General features: G+C 40.1%; 1 protein-coding gene across 1 annotated transcript; it reads right to left on the bottom strand.

The window, feature by feature from the left end:
* Positions 1–7773: 7773 nt before the first annotated feature.
* LOC117523652 (polyribonucleotide nucleotidyltransferase 1, mitochondrial) lies at positions 7774–25324 on the bottom strand. Its single transcript, XM_034185224.1, has 28 exons — positions 25112–25324; positions 22656–22716; positions 22401–22475; positions 22065–22170; positions 21925–21974; positions 19528–19591; positions 19380–19427; positions 19146–19259; positions 18683–18869; positions 17382–17433; positions 15526–15583; positions 14644–14740; positions 14421–14523; positions 13642–13712; positions 13459–13495; positions 13257–13323; positions 13003–13092; positions 12821–12874; positions 10833–10942; positions 10434–10505; positions 9838–9901; positions 9652–9735; positions 9485–9568; positions 9283–9389; positions 8938–8993; positions 8721–8799; positions 8598–8645; positions 7774–8477 (listed from the first exon to the last, which is right to left on the bottom strand). The coding sequence occupies exons 1-28, from the start codon at positions 25228–25230 to the stop codon at positions 8313–8315; spliced, it is 2322 nt and encodes a 773-aa protein (XP_034041115.1). The 5' UTR covers positions 25231–25324; the 3' UTR covers positions 7774–8312.
* Positions 25325–25658: the final 334 nt, after the last annotated feature.

The following is a 25658-nucleotide window of genomic DNA, read 5'->3' as shown; positions in this document are numbered from 1 at the left end:
TGGCCTCTTCTAACATCTTATTTAGGGAGGCTATTAGGTCTCTCAAATGCAGCCTGTGGACCTCCAGTTTTGTAGATTTCCACAAGCGTTCAATTTGACGACAAGATCTCCTTAGATTCATAATTGCATTGTTAATCCAGGGGCAGAACTTTTCCCGAGATGCATTCTTAGATTTAAGTGGTGCAACTTGATCCAAGATAGTTGCACAGTGACCGTTAAAGCTGTCCACAAGGCCATCAATTTCAGTGCATTCACCAAGAAGAAGAGGATCAAACTTATCACAAAAATGTGTAGATGTTGCCTCTGTGATAATCCTCCTCTCTACCTTGGAGAGCACAGGCCTTGGCTGAGACAGCACCCTCAAGTCAAAGAGAACACAGGAGTGGTGGCTCAACAGAACATCCTCTACGCACACATCAGCAACATGCAAACCCAATGTGAAGACCAGATCCAAAGTATGGCCTTTACTATGGGTGGGGCCTGACACATGCTGTTTAAAATTGAATGCCTCAGTCACTGATGAAAGTTCTACGGCATGACTTGATGTGTCATTGTCAATGTGCAAATTAAAATCCCCCATAATTAAGACCCTTTCCAATCGAATTATGGATGTTAAAAGGTCTGTGAAATCCTTTAAAAAGGTCCCAGCAGGGCCTGGGGGGCGATAAATCAAAATACAATAAAAAGTATCTGAGGAACCAACTTCCGAGGCTTTGAGGATTTCCTCTTGGACCCCTTTTTGGAATTACCTGGACGGCGCAATAACAACAGGTATTCCTGGGAGGAGGGCGAGCACACAAACGGGATGGGAAAGTTTGTTTGTAGCTGTCCCAGTCATTGAAAAGGCATTCCATTGACTCTTTGATTTGAAAAAGAGAGCCGCAATCATAACTCCTTACAGCACCGACACAGTCGCAGTCTGTCAAAACGGATATCACAGCACAGACGATCAGAAACATGACAGAAAGTCTGCACATTAGCAGGTGAGACGCAGCCCAAACAAACAACCAAGATGGCGCCTGTTAGATCACGTAGACAATGGCTGGAGGAAGGTGAGCAGAACTCTGCTTATTTTTTTAGGCTGGAGAGACAGCAGTCAAAAAATAACTCAGTAAGCCGTCAAAAAAATAACTCAGTAAGGCAGTTAACAATTGGTGGTTCGGTTGTAGACGACCTGAGAGAAATAGCTAAATTCTGCACAGATGTTTATAGCAACCTTTATACATCCAGGTTCTGTCAGCAGTCAGCCACCAGTTTCTTTGACTCTCTTTCTAGTAACAGAAACTTGGCAGAAGATGACGGTGAATTCTGTGATAGGCCAATAACTTTAAATAAAATCATCAATGCTTTAGGCAGACTAAAATGAAATAAATCGCCAGGCTCAGGTGGGCTTGCATCAGAATTCTACAGGGGGTTTTCTGTTAGCTTAGCTCCATTCCTACTAGAAGTTTTCAGTGAGAGCATCCGTAAAGGGCTATTACCCCCTACTTTACGTCAGGGTGTAATTACTTTAGTCCCTAAACCACGAAAAGACCCTCTCCTCCTAGACAACTGGTATCCGATCTCTTTGTTAGACAACGATTACAAATCCTTAGCAATAATTTTAGCCAATAGAATTAAATCTCTTATAGACTATCATTGACGAATGCCAATCTGGTTTCATGAAAAACCACCACATCTCTAATAACCTTAGACTAATTTTAGACATTCTGGATTATTCTGAACTCATACAGGACAACAGCTTAATCCTTTTTTTTGGGATTTTCGTAAAGCATTCAACACCATAAAGCTCAAAATCATGCTTACTACACTTAAAAGATTTAGTTTTGGTGAGTTTTTCTATAGATGTGTGCAAACTCTGTACGCAGAATGTTGGGAAAGTGAATGCACGGACCCACGTTAGGGGGCGTAAATGAGCGGTCAATAGGAATTCCAATAAATAACAATTTATTATGCAAAAGTGCAAACAGATTATGAATATGCTGAGTCCAATTAATAACAAAATGGTGACACATGGGCAGGACCGAGGGTAGGAGACGCCTAGCCAGAGAAGAGCCGGAACCCACGAAGTCCCACCGCCAGCCGGAGGCCTGCAATACACCAGGGCCGCCAAGTCCTGGTCCTCCAGGTGGCCACCGCTCGAGGCTGTCAGACCGGTACTGCTGGCAGGAGCAAAAACAGATTAGGTGGGTGTATGTACACCCAGCAAACAGTCAGCAAATCACAGAAATCCTCCTGAAGGAATAAATCCAGATACTCCCAGAGTGCAGAGGAAAACTGGAGAACGTGCAGTGTCAATGGTTATACTCAGTAAGTCAGAAGTGAGGAGTGGAGACGCCAATTCCTCCAAACGTCCCACAAACTCGGCTATAAGCTGCAAGTATAAGTCACAACTTCAAAGACTTCAGTAACAGTGAATGTGTGTACGGCACAGAACGGCTGAGTAGGTTTACCTGTGTGGTAAGCTGATAACTCAGCAGTGTTATGGTGTCCTTCCCAGGCTTTTATGGATGGTGGTGATGAATGATGACAATCAGCTGACAGCCAACGAGTGCACCTGGTGACGTCAGAGAGGCCAACCGGCCCGTGCGCCCTCTAAGGGCCAAAAAGTGCCAGTGTGGCAGGCCGCCATCTGGTGGTGGGCCAGCAGTACCTCCTCTTCAGCGGCCCACACAACAGGACCCCCCCCCCCCCCAACGGGCGTCTCCTGGCGCCCGACCCGGCTTGTCTGGGTGTTCTCTGTAGAAATCCACCAGGAGGGCGGGATCCAAAATTAAACTCCTCTTCACCCAGGAGCGCTCTTCTGGGCCATACCCCTCCCAGTCTACCAGATATTGGTACCCCTGGCTCCTCCGACGAACATCTAGGAGCTTCTTGACTGTCCACGCCGGTTCTCCATCGATGAGTCGGGCAGGAGGCGACGCCGGTCCAGGGGTGCAGAGGTCAGACGTGTGGTGTGGTTTAATGCGGGACACATGAAAGACAGGGTGAATCCATAGTGATGCCGGGAGTTGAAGTTTCACTGCAGTGGGGCTGATCACCTTGATTATCTTGAATGGTCCTATGTAACGGTCAGTCAGTTTCGGGGAGTCCGTTTGCAGAGGGATGTTTTTAGTTGACAGCCAAACCTCCTGCCCAGGCTGATAAGCTGGGGCCGGGGCTCGTCGGCGGTCTGCATGGTCCTTAGCCCGCGTCCGGGCCTTTAGGAGAGCAGAGCGGACTTTCTTCCACACCCGACGGCATCTCCTGAGGTGGGCCTGGACTGAGGGCACCTCAACCTCTCCCTTATCAGCCGGAAACAACAGGGGTTGGTACCCCAAACATTCCATTTCACAAGATGCCAACTTTTGGAGGTTGCAGTGGGGATCAGATCTTTGGATGTCCCATGGGTCAGAGTGCTCAGCTGGTGTATGTATCCTCAATAATGATTTTAATGGAAATGTTGTAATTTCAGAGTATGGCAAAGAAGGTCATTATGCAATATTTGTGGTTGAAGCAGCTAACTGCATGTTAATCTTAGTAAATATTTATGGTTTCAATAATCAACAGGAGAATTATGTTTTTATAGACAAATAGAGGACCGTTTATTATATTATTTTTCTAAATATCCAAATTCTTTTGTAATTATTGGAGGAGACTTCAATATGGCCCAGAGTAATCTTAATGACAGATGGCTCCCAAGTGGCGGCAGCAGTTCTCAAAATAATTTTCCAAACATTTTCATTGAAAGACATCTCTAACTGACATTTGGAGAGAAATGCATCCATTTCACAAAGAATATACATGGTCTAATAAATCTCTATCAAATCATCAATCAAAGAGTGACTATTGGCTCATCTCTAAAGAAATAAGTAAAGGGGTTGCAAACAGTCTCTTTATGTACAGTCTCTTTATGTAGATAAATCAGTCTGTAAATCTGCTGACAGAATGCTGTTGGACTTCTCATGGAAAAAACAAAACGCATTAATTACGCAAGTCTGTTGTCTTACGTCTGGCGGCCTAAATTTGATTGATTTTTACTCCTTTAATGATTCTTTTAAAATAAAATGGTTAAAAAATTATCTTTAAAACCCAGACTCTATTTGGAACTTCATTTCACAGCATGTCTTTTCAAATTTAGGTGGTCTAGACTAGAGTTTATTCTCCTCTAAACTTGGTGTAATCCCACCTCCACCTTGAATGAGTCTGTCATTCCTACTGCGCATCTCACCGCTGTCACGCTATTCATGTACATGTCCTGCACCACCCTAACATACTTCTCTGCCATGCCAGACTTCCTCATACAATACCACAGTTTCTGAGTCCACAAACACACAACATAACTCTTTCTGGCCTTCTCTGTGCTTCTCCAAGAGTATTCTCAGAACAAACACTGCATCTGTAGTGCTTTCTTGGCATGAAACCATATTGTTGCTCATAGATCTTCACCTGTTTTCTAAGCCTAGCTTCTACTACGCTTTCCCATAACTTCATGCTGTGGCTGATCAACTTTATGCCTCTGTAGTTGCTGCAGCTCTGCACATCACCCTTGTTCTTAAAAATAGGAACCAGCACACTTCATCACAGCCCCATTCCACTTTGTTATATTTATTTGACAGTGAACATAGCTTTGCCTAATTGTCTATTTGACTCCTTTACATCTTACAGAAGTATTTTTTCCTTGTGTTTTCATTGTTGTTTATGCACCAATGACACCAGATAAAATTCCTTGTATGTGAGAACTTACATGGCAATAAATTTGATTACAATTCTGAAAAACTAGTGAAAATATCGGCATTTCTTGCACTTTCTGGTGCAGATTACATATTTCAAAGTGTTGTTGCAATTAAACAAACATGCTCATACTACATTAAAATTGATTTTTTTTTTTAAATTGAAATAATTATATGCAACAATTAAAGCCACTCTAATTTAAAAGAAAAAAAAAATACTAAGAGACGTTCCTGTGAAATTAACATAAATTTGAAGTTACAACAAAATTATTTGCTGTTGCTTTTGTGGCACTTATTCAGGAAATAATCACATTATGCTATGAAGTCTTTTAAAATCTTAGGTATTAAACATTTATTGAAACTGTAAAATCAGTTTTTTAACTTTGTTAATATTGTTTTTTATTATAATGCTGACAGTTTCATGATTACACAAATTGTCAGAAGCAAAAATATTCAATGCAAAAATTTATTTGGAATAGTCAAAGTCTATGCACATCAGTTTACATCTACAGTGCATTCAGAAAGTATTCACAGCTCTATCCCTTTTCCAGATTTAATGTTACAGCCTTATTCTAAAATGTAGTAAATTAATTTTTTCCCTTCAAAATTCTACTCACAATGCCCCATAATGACAACATGAAGTTTCTTTTGTTTTTTTTTTGGAAAATTCATATACATTAAAAAAATAAATAAGAAATCACATAAGTATTCACACCCTTTGCTCAATACTTTGTTGATGCACCTTTGGGAGCAGTTACAGCCTCAAGTCTTCTTGAATATGATGTCAGAAGCTTGCTATCTTTGGGCAGTTTTACACATTCCTCTTTCCAGCACCTCTCAAGCTCTATCAGGTTGAATGGGGAGCGTCGGTGCACAGCCATTTTCAGATCTCTCCAGAAATATTCAGTCGGATTCATGTCTGGGCCACTCAAGGACATAGAGTTGTCCCAAAGCCATACCTTTACAGTCATTGTCCTGCTGAAAGATGAACCATCACTCCAGTCTGGTATTGCTGCATTCATCTTTCCCCTCAATCCTGACTAGTCTTCCAGTTCCTGTTGCTGACAAACATCCCCACGATACTGCCACCACCATGCTTCACTGTAGAGATGGTGCCTGGTTTCCTCCAAAAATGACTCCTGTCATTCACCCCAGAGATCCATCTTTGTCTCATCAGACCAGAGATTTTTGTTTCTCATCATCTGAGAGTCCTTCAGGTGCCTGTTGGCAAACTCTAGGTGGGCTGCCATGTGCCTTTTAGTAAGGAGTGGCTTCCATCTGGCCACTTTACCATACAGGCCTGATTGGTGGATTCATGGTTGTCCTTCTGGAAGGTTCTCCTCTCTCCCATATATAGGTGTCAACCTGACTCCAAAAAGGGCAAAGAGGGTGCAGATTTCTTTGTAACCACCAACTCCACCAGGTGATTTCGTTGAACTCATCCCATCTGCTGTTAATCAGTGAAATCACAATTTAATTCAATTTCAATTTATTAATTTATATAGCGCCAACTCACGACAGTCGCCCCAAGGCACTTCACACAATTCATAAACACAACGTAATTTAAAATCAAGAAAAGCACAATAAAAAGACAAAACAGTAGAATAAAAAGAAATTACAAAGCAAACATAAAAACAAATTAGATTAATGAGTCTAAAAAAGTGGGTCTTCAGTCTTGATTTAAGTCTCCACTGTGTCACCTGGTGAAGTTGGTGGTTACAAAGAAACCTGCACCCTCTTTGCCCTTTCTGGAGTAAGGTTGACACCTATGTTCTCCACAGAGTAATGCTGGAGCTCTGACAGAGTGACCATTGGGTTGTTGGTCACCTCTCTAAGGCCCTTCTCCCCCGAACACTCAGTTTAGACGAGCGGGCAGCTCCTGGTAGAGTCCTGGTGGATCCAAACTTCTTTCATTTATTAATGATGAAGGCCACTGTGCCCACTTAGACCTTCAAAGCAGCAAAAATGTTTCTGTACCCTGCCCAGATTTGTGCCTTGGCTCTTGAGAGACAATCCTGTCTTGGAGGTCTACAGACTATTCCTTTGACTTCATTCTTGGTTTGTGCTCTGACATGCACTGTCAACTGTGGGACCTTATATGTAGATATGTGCCTTTCCAAATAATTTCCAATCAACTGAATTTACCCCAGGTGAATTGAAATTAAGCTGTAGAACCATCTCAAGGATGATCAGTGGAAACAGGATGCACCTGAGCCCAATGTTGAGCTTCATGTCAAAGGCTGTGAATACTTATGTACCTGTAATTTTTAAGTTTTTTTTTTTTTTTTTTACTTTTAATAAATTTGCAAAGATCACATAGTCATTATGGGGTATTGTGTGTAGAATTTTGAGGGGGGGTAGAATTTACTCCATTTTGGAATAAGGATGTAACATAAAATGTGAAGTGCAGATGCACTGTAAAAGTATTCAAACAAAATTTTCACCAACTGCAAAGATAGTGTCTACTGTATTCAGATTTTTTTTCTTCTTCTTTTTGTATAGCTTGTTAGATTTTTAGGTCACCAAGACGAATGCGCCTTTAAACAGAATGGAAGATTCCACAGATGGACGGAATTACATATATTCAAAGGCTTCTGAATGGCTGATGAGCAAATTTCATTATCAGCTTTGGAATCTTGGGTTGTGTAGTTTTTGGTGCTTGCTTGTTTGAGTATTGTAGTAATTCAGATTAGGTTTGGGAGCATGGGCTAGTCCTTGGGCCCTGGATGGCAACCACCCAGAACAGACAATGGGTCCATCCTCACCTCTTGAATGCAACCATCTATATGCTGTGAGTAAATGAAACATGAGTGTGTCCTTGGCCTTCTTCACCTGTTGGGGTCCTTCAACACCAAAACACCTGCTTGCTGAATCATACACAATGAAATGTGCTGACATGGCCAAAATATCATAGCTGATCATCCCTCACAGTGCAAGTGATGGTCCTCATTTTGCTCCCTGAGTCAACACTTGTTTAACACCTAAGGTATCTGAAACTTGATTATTTAAAGAATCAAATTCTTACCCTCTAAAAAGGAAAGAAGTTATTTTATTTACAGATTTTTTTTTCATGTGTTTTAAATACAAGTACAATTTACATTATACAAAATCAGTTTACACTTTTGTCCATTTGCTGTTCTCCATCCACGCGATGATTCTGACACTTCAAAACACACGTGGTCACAGGAATGACCAAATGGTGACATCACAAAGTGCAGCGTCAAATTACAGCTGTAAAGAACACTGTTGTTGTGTTATGTGTTGTAGCTGTTGCGTTAACAGCTAGTGGAGCAATGAGGTAAAAATGGGGTACAAAGAAAATAAGGTTAAGCAGAGTTTCTATCAGGATTAGCCCTGTGATTGATCGCTTTGCAGTCTGAGCACATCCATGGAGATAAAGAGATACAGTGTCTGTTGAACGACACGTCACCTCAGTCGCATCAACATTTATGATAACAGCACGACTTGAGGCATCATACCACTACCGCTTGTGATGCCCTTGGGTTGGCAGACTTCTGAGAGGAAAAAAACAAACAAAAAAGACTATTTAGAGACTAAATCCACTCTCCTGAACCTGGCTTGGCCCACTTTGCAGTCATGTCATAAATTCGTGCTGTCTGTGCGGCTGATCTGACTGTCGTCAGATACCACTGAGATGCTCTGTTTCTCGTTTAGCGTTCTCACAAGTGTGGAGGCCGTGGATTGGAGCACCTTCCGTGAAAGCCTCATTCTGCCATCTGTCGGGTCGCGACCGAAGTATTTCACCTGTTAGTAAAGACAAATAATGTAGAGTGTGAACACGGCAGAAGCTGTTTCACAGTACATCGAACAATTTTGTGTGTGTATGTGTGTGTGTGTGTGTGGGGGTGGGGCGGCACACGCTACCTGTATCTGTTGTCCCACGTCTAAACCCAAAGCACTTGGATGACTTATCTGTAAAAAGACGATAAAACTTGAGTAATGATGTTATTGCGAAATGCACCACAGTGGCGCACAGAGGCCACTAACCCGTTTGTGGTCCAGCTGCGAGTTGTGCAGTAAGACGGCAGTCATGTTGGGGTAGAGTTTCACCATGACACCAATGTCCCTGTAGCAGAGGAAGAACAGGCTTTAGATGCTGTTTAAATGCTACGTTATACCTGCTTGAGTATTGCATACACAGATGAAACGTCAGACATGATGTTCCAGCTGATGTGATGCAATAAATAACACAATGACATTTTACTTGATCTCAGTGATGGTGGCGGTGTACACAGCGCCAAACTCCAGCTGCAGCTCTTGCTGCAAAATACAATAGACATGAAAATGTACACATTAAAACACGCAACACCCACCGCGTTACAGTTAAGGCCCTGTATCATTCAAATAATTTTCTGTTAACAGTGCCAGTCATGTGCACCGGTACAGATCCACTTCGGGATTTGGCATGTTTTACACCGGTCTACCAACCAAGTGTCCAAATCAGATGTGACTGGGTCAGGTGCACAGAAAGCAGAATGACTGTGCAACATGAAAATGGTAAAGACGACGTTGAAACACTGAACCATGCCGTCACGCCGCACAGACTCACATCATCTTTGCAGACTTCATTGATAAATTCTTGGGCTTCGCTCATGGCTGCGGGTGTTGGTGCGAACACGGAGAATGTTTCCTGGTCTACCTGACTGATTGTCACTCCTAAAGATAAAAACATCTGTGAGCACATTAATAACTAGAACAAACTGGGCACTGAAGACAATAGTTCTTCTGAGTTGAAATTACACAAGTTTTACCTGTTTGAGCTTGTAGCCGACGAAGGTTGTAGCCCCCTGGTCCAACAAAGCGAGCTCGCCTGGAGACAGGCACCCGGACCTTCTCTGATGACGCGATCACAAAAGAAAATTATTATTGTATGCATCTTGTTGTAAACAGGTGAAAAACAGACAAGTACACAACTCACCGACAAGAGGCCCATTCTCCTTCCTAGTCTCTCTGGGTTTCGCGATGCATTTGTTCATGATGACCAGGATCTCCCTCTTTGCCACTACAACAACAACAACAATAATAACAACAACATATTACTCTGTTTTAAAGGTCATCAAACCAACAAATCCTATCATATCGTCATTTTAATTTCTGAAATCACCTGTGGCCTGCTGGATGGCTTCCATGACCACTTTCAGGGGCAAGCCTGGAATTTTCACATCAGCCTGGACATTAAAAACAAAAGTAATGCAAAATACACATTATCGATCCCTGCAGGGAAATCGAGACGTTTGCATTTAACCCATTTTAGTCACAAATTAATCAAAGTACCAGACGCAGATAAACTCGTGTGTGCGGATTTTGCAACAAATGTATAATTCTACTGATGCTGTCGCATTCCTGTCCGGTCATCAACAAATAATTTATCTTTATTAGAATGTCAAAGTAGGAGTTGAGCCAAATTTCTTCATAGATCATATCATTTCCACGTAATATAACAGTGGTTTTAAAAACATTTTTAAAAGCAAACACAAATAGCCTCTTTTTCTGTTTTTTTTTTTTTTTTTTTTTTTTTTTTTTGAGAATAATTTTTCCAAATTAAGTGACCAGGAACCACGTATCAAGGATGACACAGAGAAAACCTAGCCAAAAATGGGGATCAGTAATGAGTGATCCCCACTATGCTGATCGATGCTTGCAACAGAAATGTTTTGTTTTTAAATGACTAAAAATTATGTTGCGTGATCACAAACACACCTGCAGAGCAGTGATGCCCCTATTTGTTCCAGTCAATTTGAAATCCATGTCTCCGAGGTAATCTTCTATTCCCTGTTTGGAAAATACACAAATCATATTCAGTACATCCCAGGACACTTAAAGTGCCCAATCTTTCACACAACATAAAGGAGTGCACGGCCCAACAAAAGTGGCATTTGTAGTTTCCACCAGATGCTGTTTGGTTTTCATGTCTAACACCCACATCGCCTTAACAGAGTGGAAATGTACAAATTTGTGCACACATGGGCATGTTGGTGTATTTTCTGCAGAGACATAGTCTGCATTTCTGTACATTTCTTATACTTAACAAGACTCTGAATTCCACCTTGAATCATTTAGCATAGATTATTATTTGGCCAGTGATAAATGGCTGCGTACCAGAATATCAGTCAGTAATCTGTAGTCTTGGATCTCAGAAGGCTTCTCTGGCTTTGAGATGGAGATGAGACCAACAGCTACACCTGCTACAGGAGAAGAAATGGGCACACCTGGAGAAAAAAAAAACATACACAACAAACGAGTCAGTTCCACAGCATCACAAAACTGCACACCACAAATCTTACATTGTAGTGTGCACACACAAGGTGTTGTTCGGCCATAATTCACCAAGTCAGTGGCCCACTCCTGGTGAAACCTGTTCGCAAGCGTCAGCCATTTACAATTACAGTGTGTTTCCTGCGCATGTTGATGAACCAAACCTGCATATGTTCAGCCTGTTCACACGTAAATGTTCGCCACTCAAGGTTTCATTGCACCTAGCATGTTAATAAGCCAAGGCGCATGTCTATTTTCCTGGCAGGTCCCGTCGGGCAATGTTCTATTGATTGTTCCCAAAAATGTCTTGATAATGTGTATGCAAACTTTGATCACTCACTGCATTGTGCCAAGCACAGACAACTGTCTGCACCTGCTGTTTATGTAATCAGTCGGCCCAGCCCTTTGTGATTCACTGCCACCCTGCAGGGTATGAATCCGGACTGAGCACTATATAAGTTTGTGTGCCTGGAAAGTTTTAAGCTTTTACTTTTGTGTGAATAAAGGACATGCCATGCATGTTAAGACTGTGGAAATCGTCTTTCATTCCATTTGACTCAATTTCTACAACATACATGTTTGTTAAGTACTGTTGTGCATTTATTCATATTCATTCACATTTTAAGTCATGGCCTTAAAGATTTCCATTCACAGTAAGAACATTTTCATACTTGAAAGTCTAGAACAAGGTCTGAACCAATGTTGTTTGTATACATTTTGGTCCGGTTAATTTAATTTGGTCACATTAATGCACATTCAGCTATGTAGGTTGCATCTCCCTGTACTTGACAACGATTGGTTTGTAGACGTGTGTGTCTGATGTTGGCTTGTTGTCAATTTGGCGCATACTCTGTTGCAAAAAAAAAAAAAACTCAAGAGAAAAATTAATGAAGAGACGCCTTTCATTGTAAGTACACTATTATTATTGAGGGATTTTCACCAGCAGTATACCATAAAAAGTGAAAACTTTCACCGCGTGCTGGATCAACATAACGGACGTTGTTTTATCTTTAACCAGGAGAAAAGACAGACATCGGCATAGAGTGTCTCCCAGTTTTAATCTGGTAACTTATTGCCAGTTTCTTTTCTTCTCCTGTTTAATGGGTGATGATACCCTGACACAGCTTCCTGTAATTCATCTGAAAGTATGAACCATACAAGTGTTTACACACTGCAAATGAACTGAACCATGGTAAAGTCGGATCCAGACTGAGAACAATGTCCTTTGGTGTGGCCCGCAGCTTTCAGGCATGCTATATTTTTTTAAAAATATGTTTTAACAAATTTGCGAAGGCAGTGTACATTGTGATCCAAAAAGATGTAAATATGTTGTCTTGGTGCAGATTGGTGGTGACATCTTGTGACTGAGCAGGTACAACATGTAGCAATCAGGATTTCTGTCTGTAAAGAAGCATCCTCCTGATCCTCCTCTACAACATGAAACCCAAGAAACGCATGTCACGCTCTCCAAAAGAAAACATTTTTGAGATTCCAACAAGATGTTTTAGCTTTTTAGAAAATTGTGGGAAAGTAGCATTTTGCACTTGTGCAAGAACAGCTGAATCATGAAATCATACGTAACTGGGTGTTACGTATGATCTGTTACGACTGTATGCAATTGGATATGAAATCGTAGGTAATAGTAAGAAGAACTGGGATTACACATAATTTTTTTTGTGGCTAAGATTAAAAATAAATAAATAAATAAATCAAACACATGATTGATTTCCTCAATTCTGAAACTGGGCCATGTATCTGGAATGGGAGATGGCCCTATCCCCTAATTGATCAGCGAACAACAGAAGACTTTTTGCACAGGTTTACTCCAGTACCTGCGTCCATTAGAGCCAGGCTGCCTGCACATGCTGAAGCCATTGACGAGGATCCTGAGGAGATGAGATAAACAGGTATAAAGGTCAGCAATAACAAAAAAAGCAATATCCAGTCAGATGTTCAGAAAACTGAAAGCAATTAAAAGTACTGTAGTGACGCCACTTCTGTTCATCACACTCACCGTTTGACTCCAACACCTCGGCCGTGACTCTGATGGTGAAGGGGAAGTCTTTGGGAATGACGGGTCTCAGGGCTTTCTCTGCCAATGCACCTGGACAACAAAGATGCACAAAAACAGGGGTGATTGCATGACCTCTGACCTTCCTCTGAAGCTGTCTGGAGCAGCCAACAAAAGCTCAGCCACATATACAGTCTATGACATCCACTGGCTGGCCGGATGGTGCAGAATGTAATTTAAATTGAACAGATACACACCATGGCCGAGCTCTCGTCTGTTGAGTCCTCCGACCCGTCCGGTCTCATTGGTTGCATACGGAGGGAACTGAAACGAAAGTCAACATCAAAGTTTACCTCAAAAACTAAAGGATACACATACTCAAAAAAAAAAAAATCAATAAAATAAAATCTAATAATCAATGTGACCTGTGACTTTAATACAAGATGTGATCTGACTCACTTCATAATGGAGCATGAAGTTCTTGTCTTTGATACCGCTGGTGAAAGAAAAAGAATAAATGAGTACAAATATTTCAAATAATAATGCACAAGCTTTAAGCAGAAAAAGGGGCCGTAAAATGTCATTTTATGTCAGCAGTAAAAGCAGAAACAATGGCTGGCTGAATGTGAAATACAAGTTTACCTCAAAGCTGTGGTTATAATATCTGCTTTGACACTGGACTCCAAGGAATCAAATGTGACGCTGCACAAAACCTACAGGAAACACCAAAGAAAGAAAAAAACAGCAGTGCTTAACTTTCTCCGCTCAAGATCACGTACTTTTATGGATAGTGTTTTTATTTTTCTGCTGCATTTTTTTTTTTTGTAAATACATATCATTGGCACCCCTTATATTTTAACTGCAGAATTCCTCTTCATGGTGGAGTGGAACAGAGAAGGTTTTTAATACAAAAAAGAAAGAAAGAAAAAAAAATCAGATCAAAGGTTCGAGTAAAATATAGCTGAAATTTCATGACATAAAAAAAGTGTGTCTGTGTTCCGCTCCCCCATGAAGCTGTTTAATTGTTGCACCAGGCAAAGGTTGCACTATGTTGAGCTTCTCCAACCACAGCCACAGAAAGCTAGAACTCCAGAGTTGTTACGGATGCCTTGATGGCTTCCCTCACTCGTCGTCTTCTTGCACGGTCACTCAGTTTTCGAGAAGTCAACACAGATTCAGTAACTGTATCCATCTTCTAACCAGTCTGCAGAAAACTACCTGTGACAGTGATGATTTACTATAAATTTAAATGGTGTCAATAACTATTTTGTGCACATTTTATGCCAGTTTTTTTTTATTTTACTGTATGAAAGCATTTTGTTTTGTTGCTGTTCAATAACTTTGGAGCTTTAAATAAAAACACTAATTCTGCAAAACTGGTTCATTTGTATTTATTGCTGAACTTGTCCCACATGCTGTACCTGTGTCTGTCCCCTCTGAAACATCGCTGAGCCGTGGAGCGGTTTAAAGAGGTCTATGTCACAAGAAATGTTCCTCAAAGCAGTCAGCTGTCTGCCATCACACCTAGTCCACAAAAATTAAAATGACAGACCACATCTGACGCTGTCTGCAGTTTGTGCTGATTTCACACATGACATATTTCATTGAGGATGGACATTTTAGAAAGCCAGAGACAAACTGTACCTCTTGTACTCCTTAAGCATCAAACTACGGAAAATGTCTCTGCACACAACGTTGAACGATTCAGTGATTTCAAAGACGTCGGCTTCAGGGAATTTTTCTGTACAAGAAAAAAAAACAAAACAGTCATCTGACAGAAAAACACACAGCCTTAAAAAAAAAGATGTAACTTAGAAACAAAAGAATATATGACTAGGGAGGGGTGTTATTTCAAAAACTTTTGAAATCTATAAATTTTTCCATGGAATATGGAAATATACATGGAATAAACCATAACAGTATATTTTTTGGGTCATTTGGCTCATATGGACCGTTTGAAAATCTCAAGTAACGCATGTGTCGTATATGTGTTGTTGCAGAAAACCACTCTGTTGCTTAGAATTAGTTCATTGTGGCCATGTCATTCTTTACATGTGATGATTATACTCAACTGATGTTCCTGAAATAAAAACTACATAGATTTTGTTTGTTACAACTGATCGTAACATATGTACAGAAATTAGGTTTTGTGTCAATTACTCTTAAAAAACGCCAGATAGACTTATTGCTACTATAGAAGTTGAATATAAACTTGGGGTCAAGCAACATTTGGAGCCAAATTTCAAGTCTCTAGTTGCAGCGGTTCTCAAGATATGACATTTTCGTTGATATTTTTGGCGATTTTTGAACCCAATATCTTCACTGGCTCCATCCATATGGGTTTTTGGAACCAAATGACCCAAAATTTATCCTGCTATGGTTTATTCTGTGTATATTTCCATATTCCATGCAAACATTTATAGATTTCCAATTTTTTTGAAATAATTCCCCTCCCTAATATGACTGTGATGATGTAAAGGAAATATTCTGTCTTAGCATTTGCATGGGAAATAAAATTTCATCCACCTTTTAGGCTTTCTTCTGCTTCCAATCTAATTTTGTTGATTGCATCATCTCTAGAAATCTTAAAAAGAAAAAAAAAAGTTATTGTTAATAATGAAGACAAAATGTTCAAAGGATTCAAAAGAATTTTATTGTCATATGCACAAAAGAAAATGTTCCCTGCACAATGAAATGTGTCTACTGCATTTAACCCATCCTAATTGCCAGTAGGAGCAGAAGTCGCCATTAGGCACCCAGGGACCAGCTCCAGATGTACATCCCTGCCTTGGTCAACAGCAGGGCTGAGCAAACCAAGACCGACCCATAACAAACAACACACAACACACATAGGCCGGCCCGGTACATAAACACATATTAAAAAAGCACACACTAGGGAAAAAGGAGGGAAAAAAAAACCCCCCTCATAGCCGCTGCGTTACACAGCAGTAATGAGGAAAAAAAACCCCATCAGCACAGAAAAACAATAATCACACAGACAAACAAAGACGCAGGACGACAACTGAGATTTGAAGGTCCAGTTTATCAGAACACTCCGGAGGCAGCCTATTAGGCGCCGTCAACGGCCTTGTCCGACAATCCTGGAGGGGGAGGGGCTCAGCCCTGAGCAGTCCACTGTCCACAGTCAACGTCAGCGCTGGAGAAGCTAAAGGGAGGGGGATGACCAGGGGAGCGAGGCTTAAGTGTTGATCTTCTTGAGGAGGTTTTTTTTTTAATCACAGCGGCCTTGGAGTGCAGCTGTGTTTTGGGGAGGCCAAATGAATATCCAGATTAGCAGACGCCTGAAAGATTCCACAGTTCTGAGAACAGAGTGGCTCTCAATGCATCTGGATGTAGAATGTGGTCTTTACAGACGGTCAAAGCGGGTTTCCAGAGCTGCAATCCTGCCAGAGATGTTTTCCAGCGTGCGGTTAACACCCACCGACTGCGCAGCCACTGCCTTCCCAATCGAATCAATCATGTAGGGCAGTCTGGATGGCCCAATCAAAGCTGCCTCCACTTTCTTGATTTTCCGGTAAACCAGCACCATGCCCGCTCCACACAGCAGAAAGCCGGTCACCACCAAGCCAAATATATACACATCTTCGACGTCCTCCACAGAAAGCATGTAAAGGCACATGACCTGCCATCTCCTCCAAGTCCATCACGTAACCCATCACATGCATCCCGGCAGTACAGGTCGGGTCCTCCGCCCCTGAATGTCTTGTAGAAAAAATAGTGTCAACTGTGTTCAAAGACCACTTTAACAGATCCATTTTTGTCGTTTTCCAGAAGAGCAAAGCTGCAGCCTCACAGACAACACGCCACAGAAGCAGGAAAGATAAGGAGAGAGGGAGAAGAGAAAAGTGCGTCCGTCTCGGCCGAGTGCAAGCTGGCAAAAAAATTAATCTGTAATAAAAAAAAAAAAGAATGTCAATAAAACCGTGCAGCACGGTGGTTTAGTGATTAGCACTGCTGCCTCACAGCAATAAGGTCGTGGGTTTGATTCCCACATGTGGCCTTTCTGTGTGGAGTTTGCATGTTCTCCCTGTGTTTGCATGGGTTCCCTCCGGGTGCTCCAGCTTCCTCCCACAGACAAAGACACACAGGTTAGCTGGATTGGAAACTTTAAATTGTCTGCAGATGTGCGAGTGTGAATGTGTTTGTTTGTATATATGTGGCCCTGCGACAGACTGGCGTCCTGTCCAGGGTGCACCCAGCCTCATGCCCTGTGACTGCTGGGATAGGCTCTAGGAGTGAGTGAGTGAGTGTGTTAATAAAACCACCTTAAATGGGATTTTACGCATATGCACACACACACACTAAATATTGTGAATAAATGAAATGAGAATTGGTGCAAGAAAGCCAACAGAGAACTTTACCTTATCATGGCTGTAATCTGTGAAAACAGCATAGAGTCTGTCGGAAGCAACTCTGTTCAGGAAAAACACAATCAGCCCACTGGTTAGGACCATATCATTTTTTTAAGTCTTAATTTTGGGAAAGCTTCCTTATACATCATTAGATTAGAGCAGCATTAATTAATCTATTATTAAAGTAACTGCCAATTAATTTAGCAACAAATTAATCATTTTGAGTGCTTTCTTTTTGCAATATTCAAATTCTCTGATTTTACCTTCATAAATGTGAATATTTCCTTGTTTATTTATTCCTGTCTGACAGTAAAATAAATGTTTTTGTGCTGTGAAAAAAAAAAACATTTTGTATACATCATCTTGGGTTTTAGGAAACACTGATTGAAATTGATAATCATTCTCTGACATTTTATGGGCCAAACAACTAATAAATTAATCTAGAAAATATCCAACAGATGAACGGATATTGAAAATTGCAAGATTATCTTCCTTATGTTTTCCATCACTACTTTTTAATTAAAAAAAGAAAAAAAACAAACTAAAATACTTATGACAAACTATTTGAATCCAAGATTGAAAGTTATTGATAGACTTCATAGTTATGATTTACTGATAAATTAACCAAAGTATAATTGATAACTCTAAATAAATTAATTAATCGGGGGAAAATAATTACAAAAATAATCTTTAGTAGCAGCCCTACACCAGCAGGGGCTGTACAGTGCTTACTGCTTCTCAAATTAAATTGAGTTTGAAGATTTAAATTTTTCATAAGTCCAAAACCTTTTAAATTAATTTGGTTGTAAATACCCTCAAATAAAAACTGACAGTCTCTGCTTAATGACATCTGGATTGTTTTATTCCACGGTGATGGTAGAATGAGCCAACATCATCAAACTGGCTTTATTAATATTGTATTAAAACATAAATAGTCGTCTTCAATGTTTTAATGGCAAAACTTTTAAATGCAAGAGTGCAAGTTATTGGTAGAATTTATAGTTGTGATTTACTGATAAATTAAAAATGAATAATTTATTTATTAAAAAAACTGACTGATCAAAAAATATATAATTATTATACAATAAAATTTTTTAATTTACATTGGACCAAAGTTTCTCTTTTATTATATTCAACAAAACAGTTTCACACTTGGTTTCATTCTGAAATTTTCACGTGGATACAAGTGTTTTGCTGGATTCATCTTCTTATAATTACCACAGGATCCACTCACTAATAAACACCCAACCTGCTTTTACTGGTCCACATTCTCCCTTTGACTTGAAACTCTGCTTCATCGTTGGACTTACTGCCGCACGTGATCCACGATGTCAGCCGGGGCTGAGAACATCTTGAGCGGGGTGCGTTTGGTGACCTTGTGCTCTCGCACCAGCTGCTCGATGGCCTGTATGATCTTCTGGGTGTGTTTGACTCCCACCTTCACCGCGTGGCAGAAGTCCTGCTGCAGAACGTTCTCAGCCGAGGCCTCGATCATCACTGACACACACACCGCAAGACAAACGGTAGTGACAATGACATCCACAAACAATTTATTTAAAGTTAATTTGATTATTGGTACTATTTCAAACTTTATTACATAATTGAAAATCAAAGATCAAAGATTGATCAAAGATTTTCAATTACATCTCTCGCGTCCCACCTGCAGTACCTTTGAGGCCCAGTAGGGGGCCGTGGCACATGCATTGTGAGTCATTGTCATCATCAAATATAGTGCTGGATTCAGCTGGACGGTTTATGGTGTTTGCACCTTACCCACTTGACTGCTGGGAGCTCCAGCCACAATCATGTTGAGCGTACTGAGCGTCATCTCCGATCTCGTGGGGTTGATCAACATCTCACCATTTATCATGCCCACACGTACAGCACCTGGACAGCACATAATAAATAAATAAACAACTTTCCTCGAACAATCACACATGTAAAAGCCAGGGTTTAGGTATTAAAACAGAAAATGTGAACAAGTCTAAAACCTGTTGTTTGCCTCACCGATGGGTCCATCCCAGGGGATGTCGGACAGGGCGAGAGCAGCAGAGGCTTTTATGAAGGGAAAAAAAAAAATGGATTTAGCGAGTAGCTTTGAAGACAAAGTGATGATGCTTGAAGACTTGGAGCAGATGACTGTAAGTTCTCTCACCTCCGTTGATGGCCAGAACATCTGGATCATTCACACCATCAACAGCCAGCAGGTTACAAAGGATCTTCAAAAGAAAAATGTACAAAAAGTTGGAGACGCACAGACAGTTGTTGGATAATGACTCCAATTATATCATTTTGGCTGTACCTGCCACCACAATGAATATCCATTAACACAAGAATATAATTTGTACAGGGGTGGTGGCCAAGTGGTTAATGCGCTTGGTTCAGTTCAGAAGGCTCCGGGTTCAAATCCCACCCCTGCCACATTTCTCCATGCAATGTGGAGTTGCGCCAGGAAGGGCATCCGGCGTAAAAACCTGTGCCAATTCAACATGCAGATCCACCTTGGATTTGCTGTGGCAACCCCGAGTGCAAACAAGGGAGCACTTACTTACAAGAATATAATTTGTGACTCATTTTAGCTGTCAGCATTTAAGTGTCTGAAGTGTAGACCATGGATTCTTCAGCCTATACCTTTTTGGTTAGGATTTGTTTTGTTTTTTTTCCAAAATGATCAAATGAATTAAGCATTTTACTAAAACTGAAGTCAGACTTGACATATTCATTAACTGCAAAGGACTGACCAAAAAATGTGATTATTTATCCAATTTTAAATTAAACTGTAGAGCAGGTGCCTCCGTGGGACAGGAATTTCACCCGGGGTAGGCGGTACACCAGTGTGATAGGACACCACAACATCGATTGTGCAATACCGTCAACAATGTGAGATGTTAGACCAACCAGAACACCAGCTGGAAATACATTTTTTTATAATTCCAACAAAAAAATAACAGCGTAAATAATGAAAAAATAATGCCAGACAGTCGATGTGGAAGTCAGTAGTCATTAAGGCAGATCTGCAGCTCTGAGGCTGTGATGAACTCCCCTTTTCCTGTTCTGCTGAGCTTGAAATGTGAATCAAAACACCTGTTAAATACTTTTCTTATAGATGCAACTGGCTATAAAGTTATTTTCACATGAAGACATTACAGGCCTGGAAATGCTTAAACTGTAATTCAGTTGTTTGAGCCAGCGGACTTTTGCGTTGTGCTGGCTTAAGCCTAAATAAGTGTTACTTAAACACACAGCCACAGATGTGTTAAATATTTACAACTGCGTAAAAAAATTCATGAAGTCTTTCATCCAGATTTAAATATGAAGGAGCAGATTTGTATATTAGAATAGTCCAGATTAAATTCTTGCCAAAATTAGATAATTATTATTAAAGAGGTAATATAGTGCACAGTGCAAGGGACACAACTATAAGCTGATTTTTTATTTATTTATTTTTATTTTTTTTGCCAAAAGTTAACTTTTCAAATGAATCAGTTGAGACCTTGCTGCACATTTGAGCAGTATTTGTCGCCATCTAGTGGGCAATGTGAGCAATTCAGGGCTTATGCACAATTTCCTACTTGAAACAAAATTCAGTAATAAAAAAAAAAAAAAAAAAAAAAGTATTTAGAAATGTCATAATGCATGATTTTTTTTTTTTGGGGGGGGGGGGGGGGGGGCAGATCTTTGACCTCCCAGCATTAATGTATAAAAATTTTTATTTTGAGAGGTTTAAGGCTCTTGAGTTTTAGGATAAGGACGATTTTGCCATATGGAAGGACAGATGGAAGGACAGAAATTTGTGTTGACAAGCACAAGTTGTTAATAATACTAACGCCATCCACAAAGTGAAAAATACTCTGATATTAATTTTTACAGCATATCGCCCACTCCTAAATCAGACCACCAGGGGTCAATTCCAAGTATGCAGTGATAAGACAGGGCAAAGAAAAAAAACTGAAAAATCAGTGGGGGCCCGGGGGTCGCCGTAGGCCCCCAGCAGGGTCCAGGGGCAGCGTGGTGGGGGCCTACAGGTTTTGAGCATTTTAGAGGCATTTTGGAGCCACTAGAGAGACCTAATTTAATGAATTTCCATTTTATATTTTTTGTATGTTGGAAACCTGACTGTAATAAAAGAATCTGTCTACATAGAGCTTCTTTCAGTGATACCTGCCTCATGCTACAGCATATGTACTTACTATAAATGCCATAGCATTGGACAGATATCACTGAACTGGCTAAAACTATTCTTTAACTGTCTTTCCTTAACTTGCAATTCGCTCTGAAATATACTGAAACTTCATGCAAGTACGTTCCGTGACTTTAGATATTATAGAGATTCTGATTGGCTGAAAGTTCGCTGCTGTAGAAAAAGTAACTAATGATGTTTTACATTTTAGCTTGCAGTTTGGCAGTGCCATTATGGTTCCCATGCACATGAGGAAAGATTTAACTCACATGGATGATCCCTGTGGTGGCACAAAGAGCCAAAATGATCAAACTTGTGTCATCATTAAAATGGTGGAAACACATACAGTTAAAATATCAAAGATGGACTAACCTGAGTGTCATAAAAGTAACCAGAGGGGAAAAGTGGTCGAATTGACCTGTCTGAGTAACAGAAAGAGACGTGGCTGTTAAAGTACAGGAAGAATAGAACATCAGTACACAGGCACCCAAAACATTTTTTGTTTAACTCACCAATGAGTCTGCTGGTAAGGATCTCGTTGTCAGTGGTGCCCAGTTCTCGCCTAAGGTAGTTAGTGGGGATTCGACCTGCAGCAGCTGCTTTCTGTCTGTAGTCAACCTGCCAGGACAAACAGACGTATATTCAACAAATCGGGGTTGAATACCACTAGCTATGTACTTAAGTCCAATCCCAACACCCTCTCTTCGTCCTACCAGTAGGGTAAAGAGAGGGTACTGGGATTGGGCCTTAGACCTTTGCCAAATCCATTTACATGATACACAGTGACCAAAATATGATGGAGCACAATAAGAAAAAAAGAAGACAGCTTGGAAACAGAAAGAACGTACCACAAGAGGCATGAACTGAGACGGAGACGGTTTGGTTTTGCTGACAGCCGTCACCATCACAGACGTATCGCCCAGCTTCACAAACAAAAGATGCAGCCATTACAAAAATGTCTGACACAGTGTTTACAGTGTTTTAAGAGCCATTTGCATACTTTTAATGAAGGTACACACAAAACCAATCAATGCATATTAATTGTTCACTCAAGTTCCAGGATTTAATCAAAATGGGTAGAGGGGTTGTGTGTGTTTTTGTACCTGGACTACAGCAGCTCCATCAGCAAATCTGGCAAACTTCCCTGAAGAAATTTCAAGTTTCCTACAAAAAAAAAAAGTCTTGAGACATCAGGCTGTCTGAAACCACAACCATTATGCCAACACAAAATGACATCTCATTTCTAAAGGGTGATATGAGCTAAGAATCAGCAATTTCTTAGCAGGAGGATTTGGTTATGAAGTAGCCTAGACGCTAAACACAAATTATTTCTCAAGACCAGCAGGAGACAATAATATTTACTTTTATTTGGATGGAAACATTAACATTCATCATTTTAAAAAAGGCAAAATTTTGATTTTTTCCAAATTAAAGTTAATATCTGATTCTTGCCCGTTTTTTACATAAATTTGTTTTAAAGGGATGCATACCAAAACTGAGTTAAACCATATTTAAAAGGCCCAAATCAACTCTGAAACTTTTGTTTTAAGACAGTTATGGGATTCAACTGGTTATTTAATGACTTTAAACGCAGTTGCGATTTTTTTTTTTTACTACTTTGGGAGTTTCCTGCAACTTATATATGGAAATGTCACACATTTGTTATAAATAATAATAACTGTAATGACTATTTATATAGGACTTTCACAGGATCAAAGCACTAAGCAAAATAACCTCTAATAACAGAATAAATGCCAATAATAAAAAATTCACAACAATGGACACAAATCCCAAATGAAAGAGCTCATAATTCAGAAAAAAAGGTGTGACTTATACTCCAGTGCAACTTATATATGGGTTTTTCCTCTTCAAGAGGCATTTTTTAAAATGGATGTGACTTACAAGCTGCAAAAATATGGAATTTAAAAGTGTTCTAATAAACAGTTCTACGCCATACATAGACTGTTGTAAAGTGTGTTTAATGTATGCAATAATGGGTTTAATAGTTTTATACTGTGTATTGTGTTTAATTGTATTATGTGCAACTGTTATTCTTAGTATATATCATTGCACTGGGGTCATGAGGGCAGCAGAAAAGATTATTAGGGCCAGGCTGCAAACTATTGGTGAACTTGTAAAACATCACTGCTTGTCCAGGGCAACAAGGATTACACTGCTCAAAAAAAAAAATTCTTGCATGGACTTTGAGAACTGATTTATGGTAATTTTGGGGTGCAAAATCTGGGCTCAGATTTCCTCTATCACATCATGTGTTTTTGCAAACTGTGTTCCATATTGATGGATTACGCAAAAGTTGCTCATTCACTCATGAGTTTGACGCCACTAATCATGCCCAAAAGCAGCTTCAAAGCATAGTTTTTAAACCAGGGTCACGAAATGTTTACAAGAGCCGTAATCTCGTCTATGGCGCCAAAGAGGTGTGCGAGATTGCAGCTTTTGTTTCAATGCTTGATACGAGAAATATGCTTTCATATCTCAAAAACGTGATGTGATTGGCAAAAACTAACACCAGATTTGGATTCAGCGCCCCAAATGACCCCAAATCCACTGAAAAACTCCATGCAAGAAAAATCATGTTGACCAGGGACACTTCACATCCCTTTAACAATCTGTTTTTCCTCCTGCCCTGAGGTAGACAGTATCGTAGCCTGAGTTGTAAAACATGCAGATACAGGGACAGCTTTTACCCAGCCACCATAAGACAGTTAAATACGAATTGATAGAAAGAGCTGTGCAATACAGACTGTAGGAAACAGAATACACTGAAGCATCTGGTAGCAACTTTATCCTTGTAGCATCTTCATATGTGCAAAATCCCATGTCCTTTATTTATTTACGTATTGTATGTTTGATATACACATATACAGAGACAGTTATGTGTAGTTTTATTTTTTTTTTTTAACTATTTATTACTATTGCATGCCTTGGCATTCTGTGCTTTTATCTATTCAAGCAGTGCATCAATATTTCGTTCTGTGACAAAATCTGATGTATTTTTACTGAATGACAATAAAAACGAGCCCAAGTCTAAGTTTATAAATTAGCAGTAAACCAGAAATCAGTCTCTGAAAGCTTGTGTATGCAAGAAACCCATCAGGCTTTAGTGGATCCTGGTTTAATGTACTACTTCCTAAGACCTTTTGTGGTTGGTTCAGCAACACAGCTTAGAGTCAGCATTGCATATGCTTTGTTGATAAACAATTTAATTTATCTGATTGTGTTACTTTATTAATAAACTCTGCTTATAACTGATCTCTGTGAAGGAAAAGCAATGCCAAATAACTGGACACACGCACAAAAACAAACAGGCCTCCGAAGCGTTGATGCATTTTAGATAAGCACTGTATCTTGAAAAGTGTTTCATGAAGCCTGTTTCGTATCGCGTGCTTCATCAAATTTTCAAATTACGAAACTTAAACGGCCAGTGAGCTTAAATCAGTGTATCAATTGGGAAAAAAAGATCCACGCCATACAAAGTTGAAATGATCAAATTAAAATTAACTTTAATAAAACGTGGCAGCTGAGAAAATAGACTCACTTCTCCCCGAGGTCCACTTGCACGCTGCGTGGATTTGCGTGGCTGCTGTAAACACTATGATGACACGAACGGACGTTAAGACGGGCAACCAACCGACCAACACGAAGAAAACACCTCATCTTTATCAAAGGAGAGAAAAACACGTAAGATTAAAATAAGAACAGCTACTGCCCGGTGGCTACCATGACAGTACATCACATGTACGGAAGTGCGCTGAAGAACAGCGTCTTCTGATTGGACAGACCGAGGTAAGTGTGTAACACTCAAAAATGTCCGGTAGAAATACATCACCTTTCACAAACATTTCAGACCCCACCCCCAAACAAATTAATGACAACTGCAGCAATATTAATGTATTTTAGTACTCTGTGTCCATCAGAGTAACTTAGTGGTATAGTTTATTACAATAATTATTTGTAGTAGTAATAAAAAACTACCGCTTAGTAGTTTAACGGAGGAGTTTATGGTTACTCGAGTAAGAGAGGTGTTACTGTATAGAGACTCCAGTGACAGCAAAGTCTCCTCAGCTGGCATTGAAGTAAGAACT

Source organism: Thalassophryne amazonica, chromosome 13 (genome assembly GCF_902500255.1).
Source record: "Thalassophryne amazonica chromosome 13, fThaAma1.1, whole genome shotgun sequence".
NCBI classification, from domain to species: domain Eukaryota; kingdom Metazoa; phylum Chordata; class Actinopteri; order Batrachoidiformes; family Batrachoididae; genus Thalassophryne; species Thalassophryne amazonica.
This window is presented reverse-complemented; position numbering and strand designations above follow the sequence as displayed.

Coding starts and splice junctions, on each gene's coding strand:
- LOC117523652 (XM_034185224.1), bottom strand. CDS start 25,230: ATGAGGTGTTTTCTTCGTGTTGGTCGGTTGGTTGCCCGTCTTAACGTC. Junction 22,171..22,400: donor CTCAGTTCATGCCTCTTGTG/GTACGTTCTTTC, acceptor TTGTCCTGGCAG/GTTGACTACAGACAGAAAGC. Junction 13,496..13,641: donor ATTATAACCACAGCTTTGAG/GTAAACTTGTAT, acceptor TTCTTTCACCAG/CGGTATCAAAGACAAGAACT.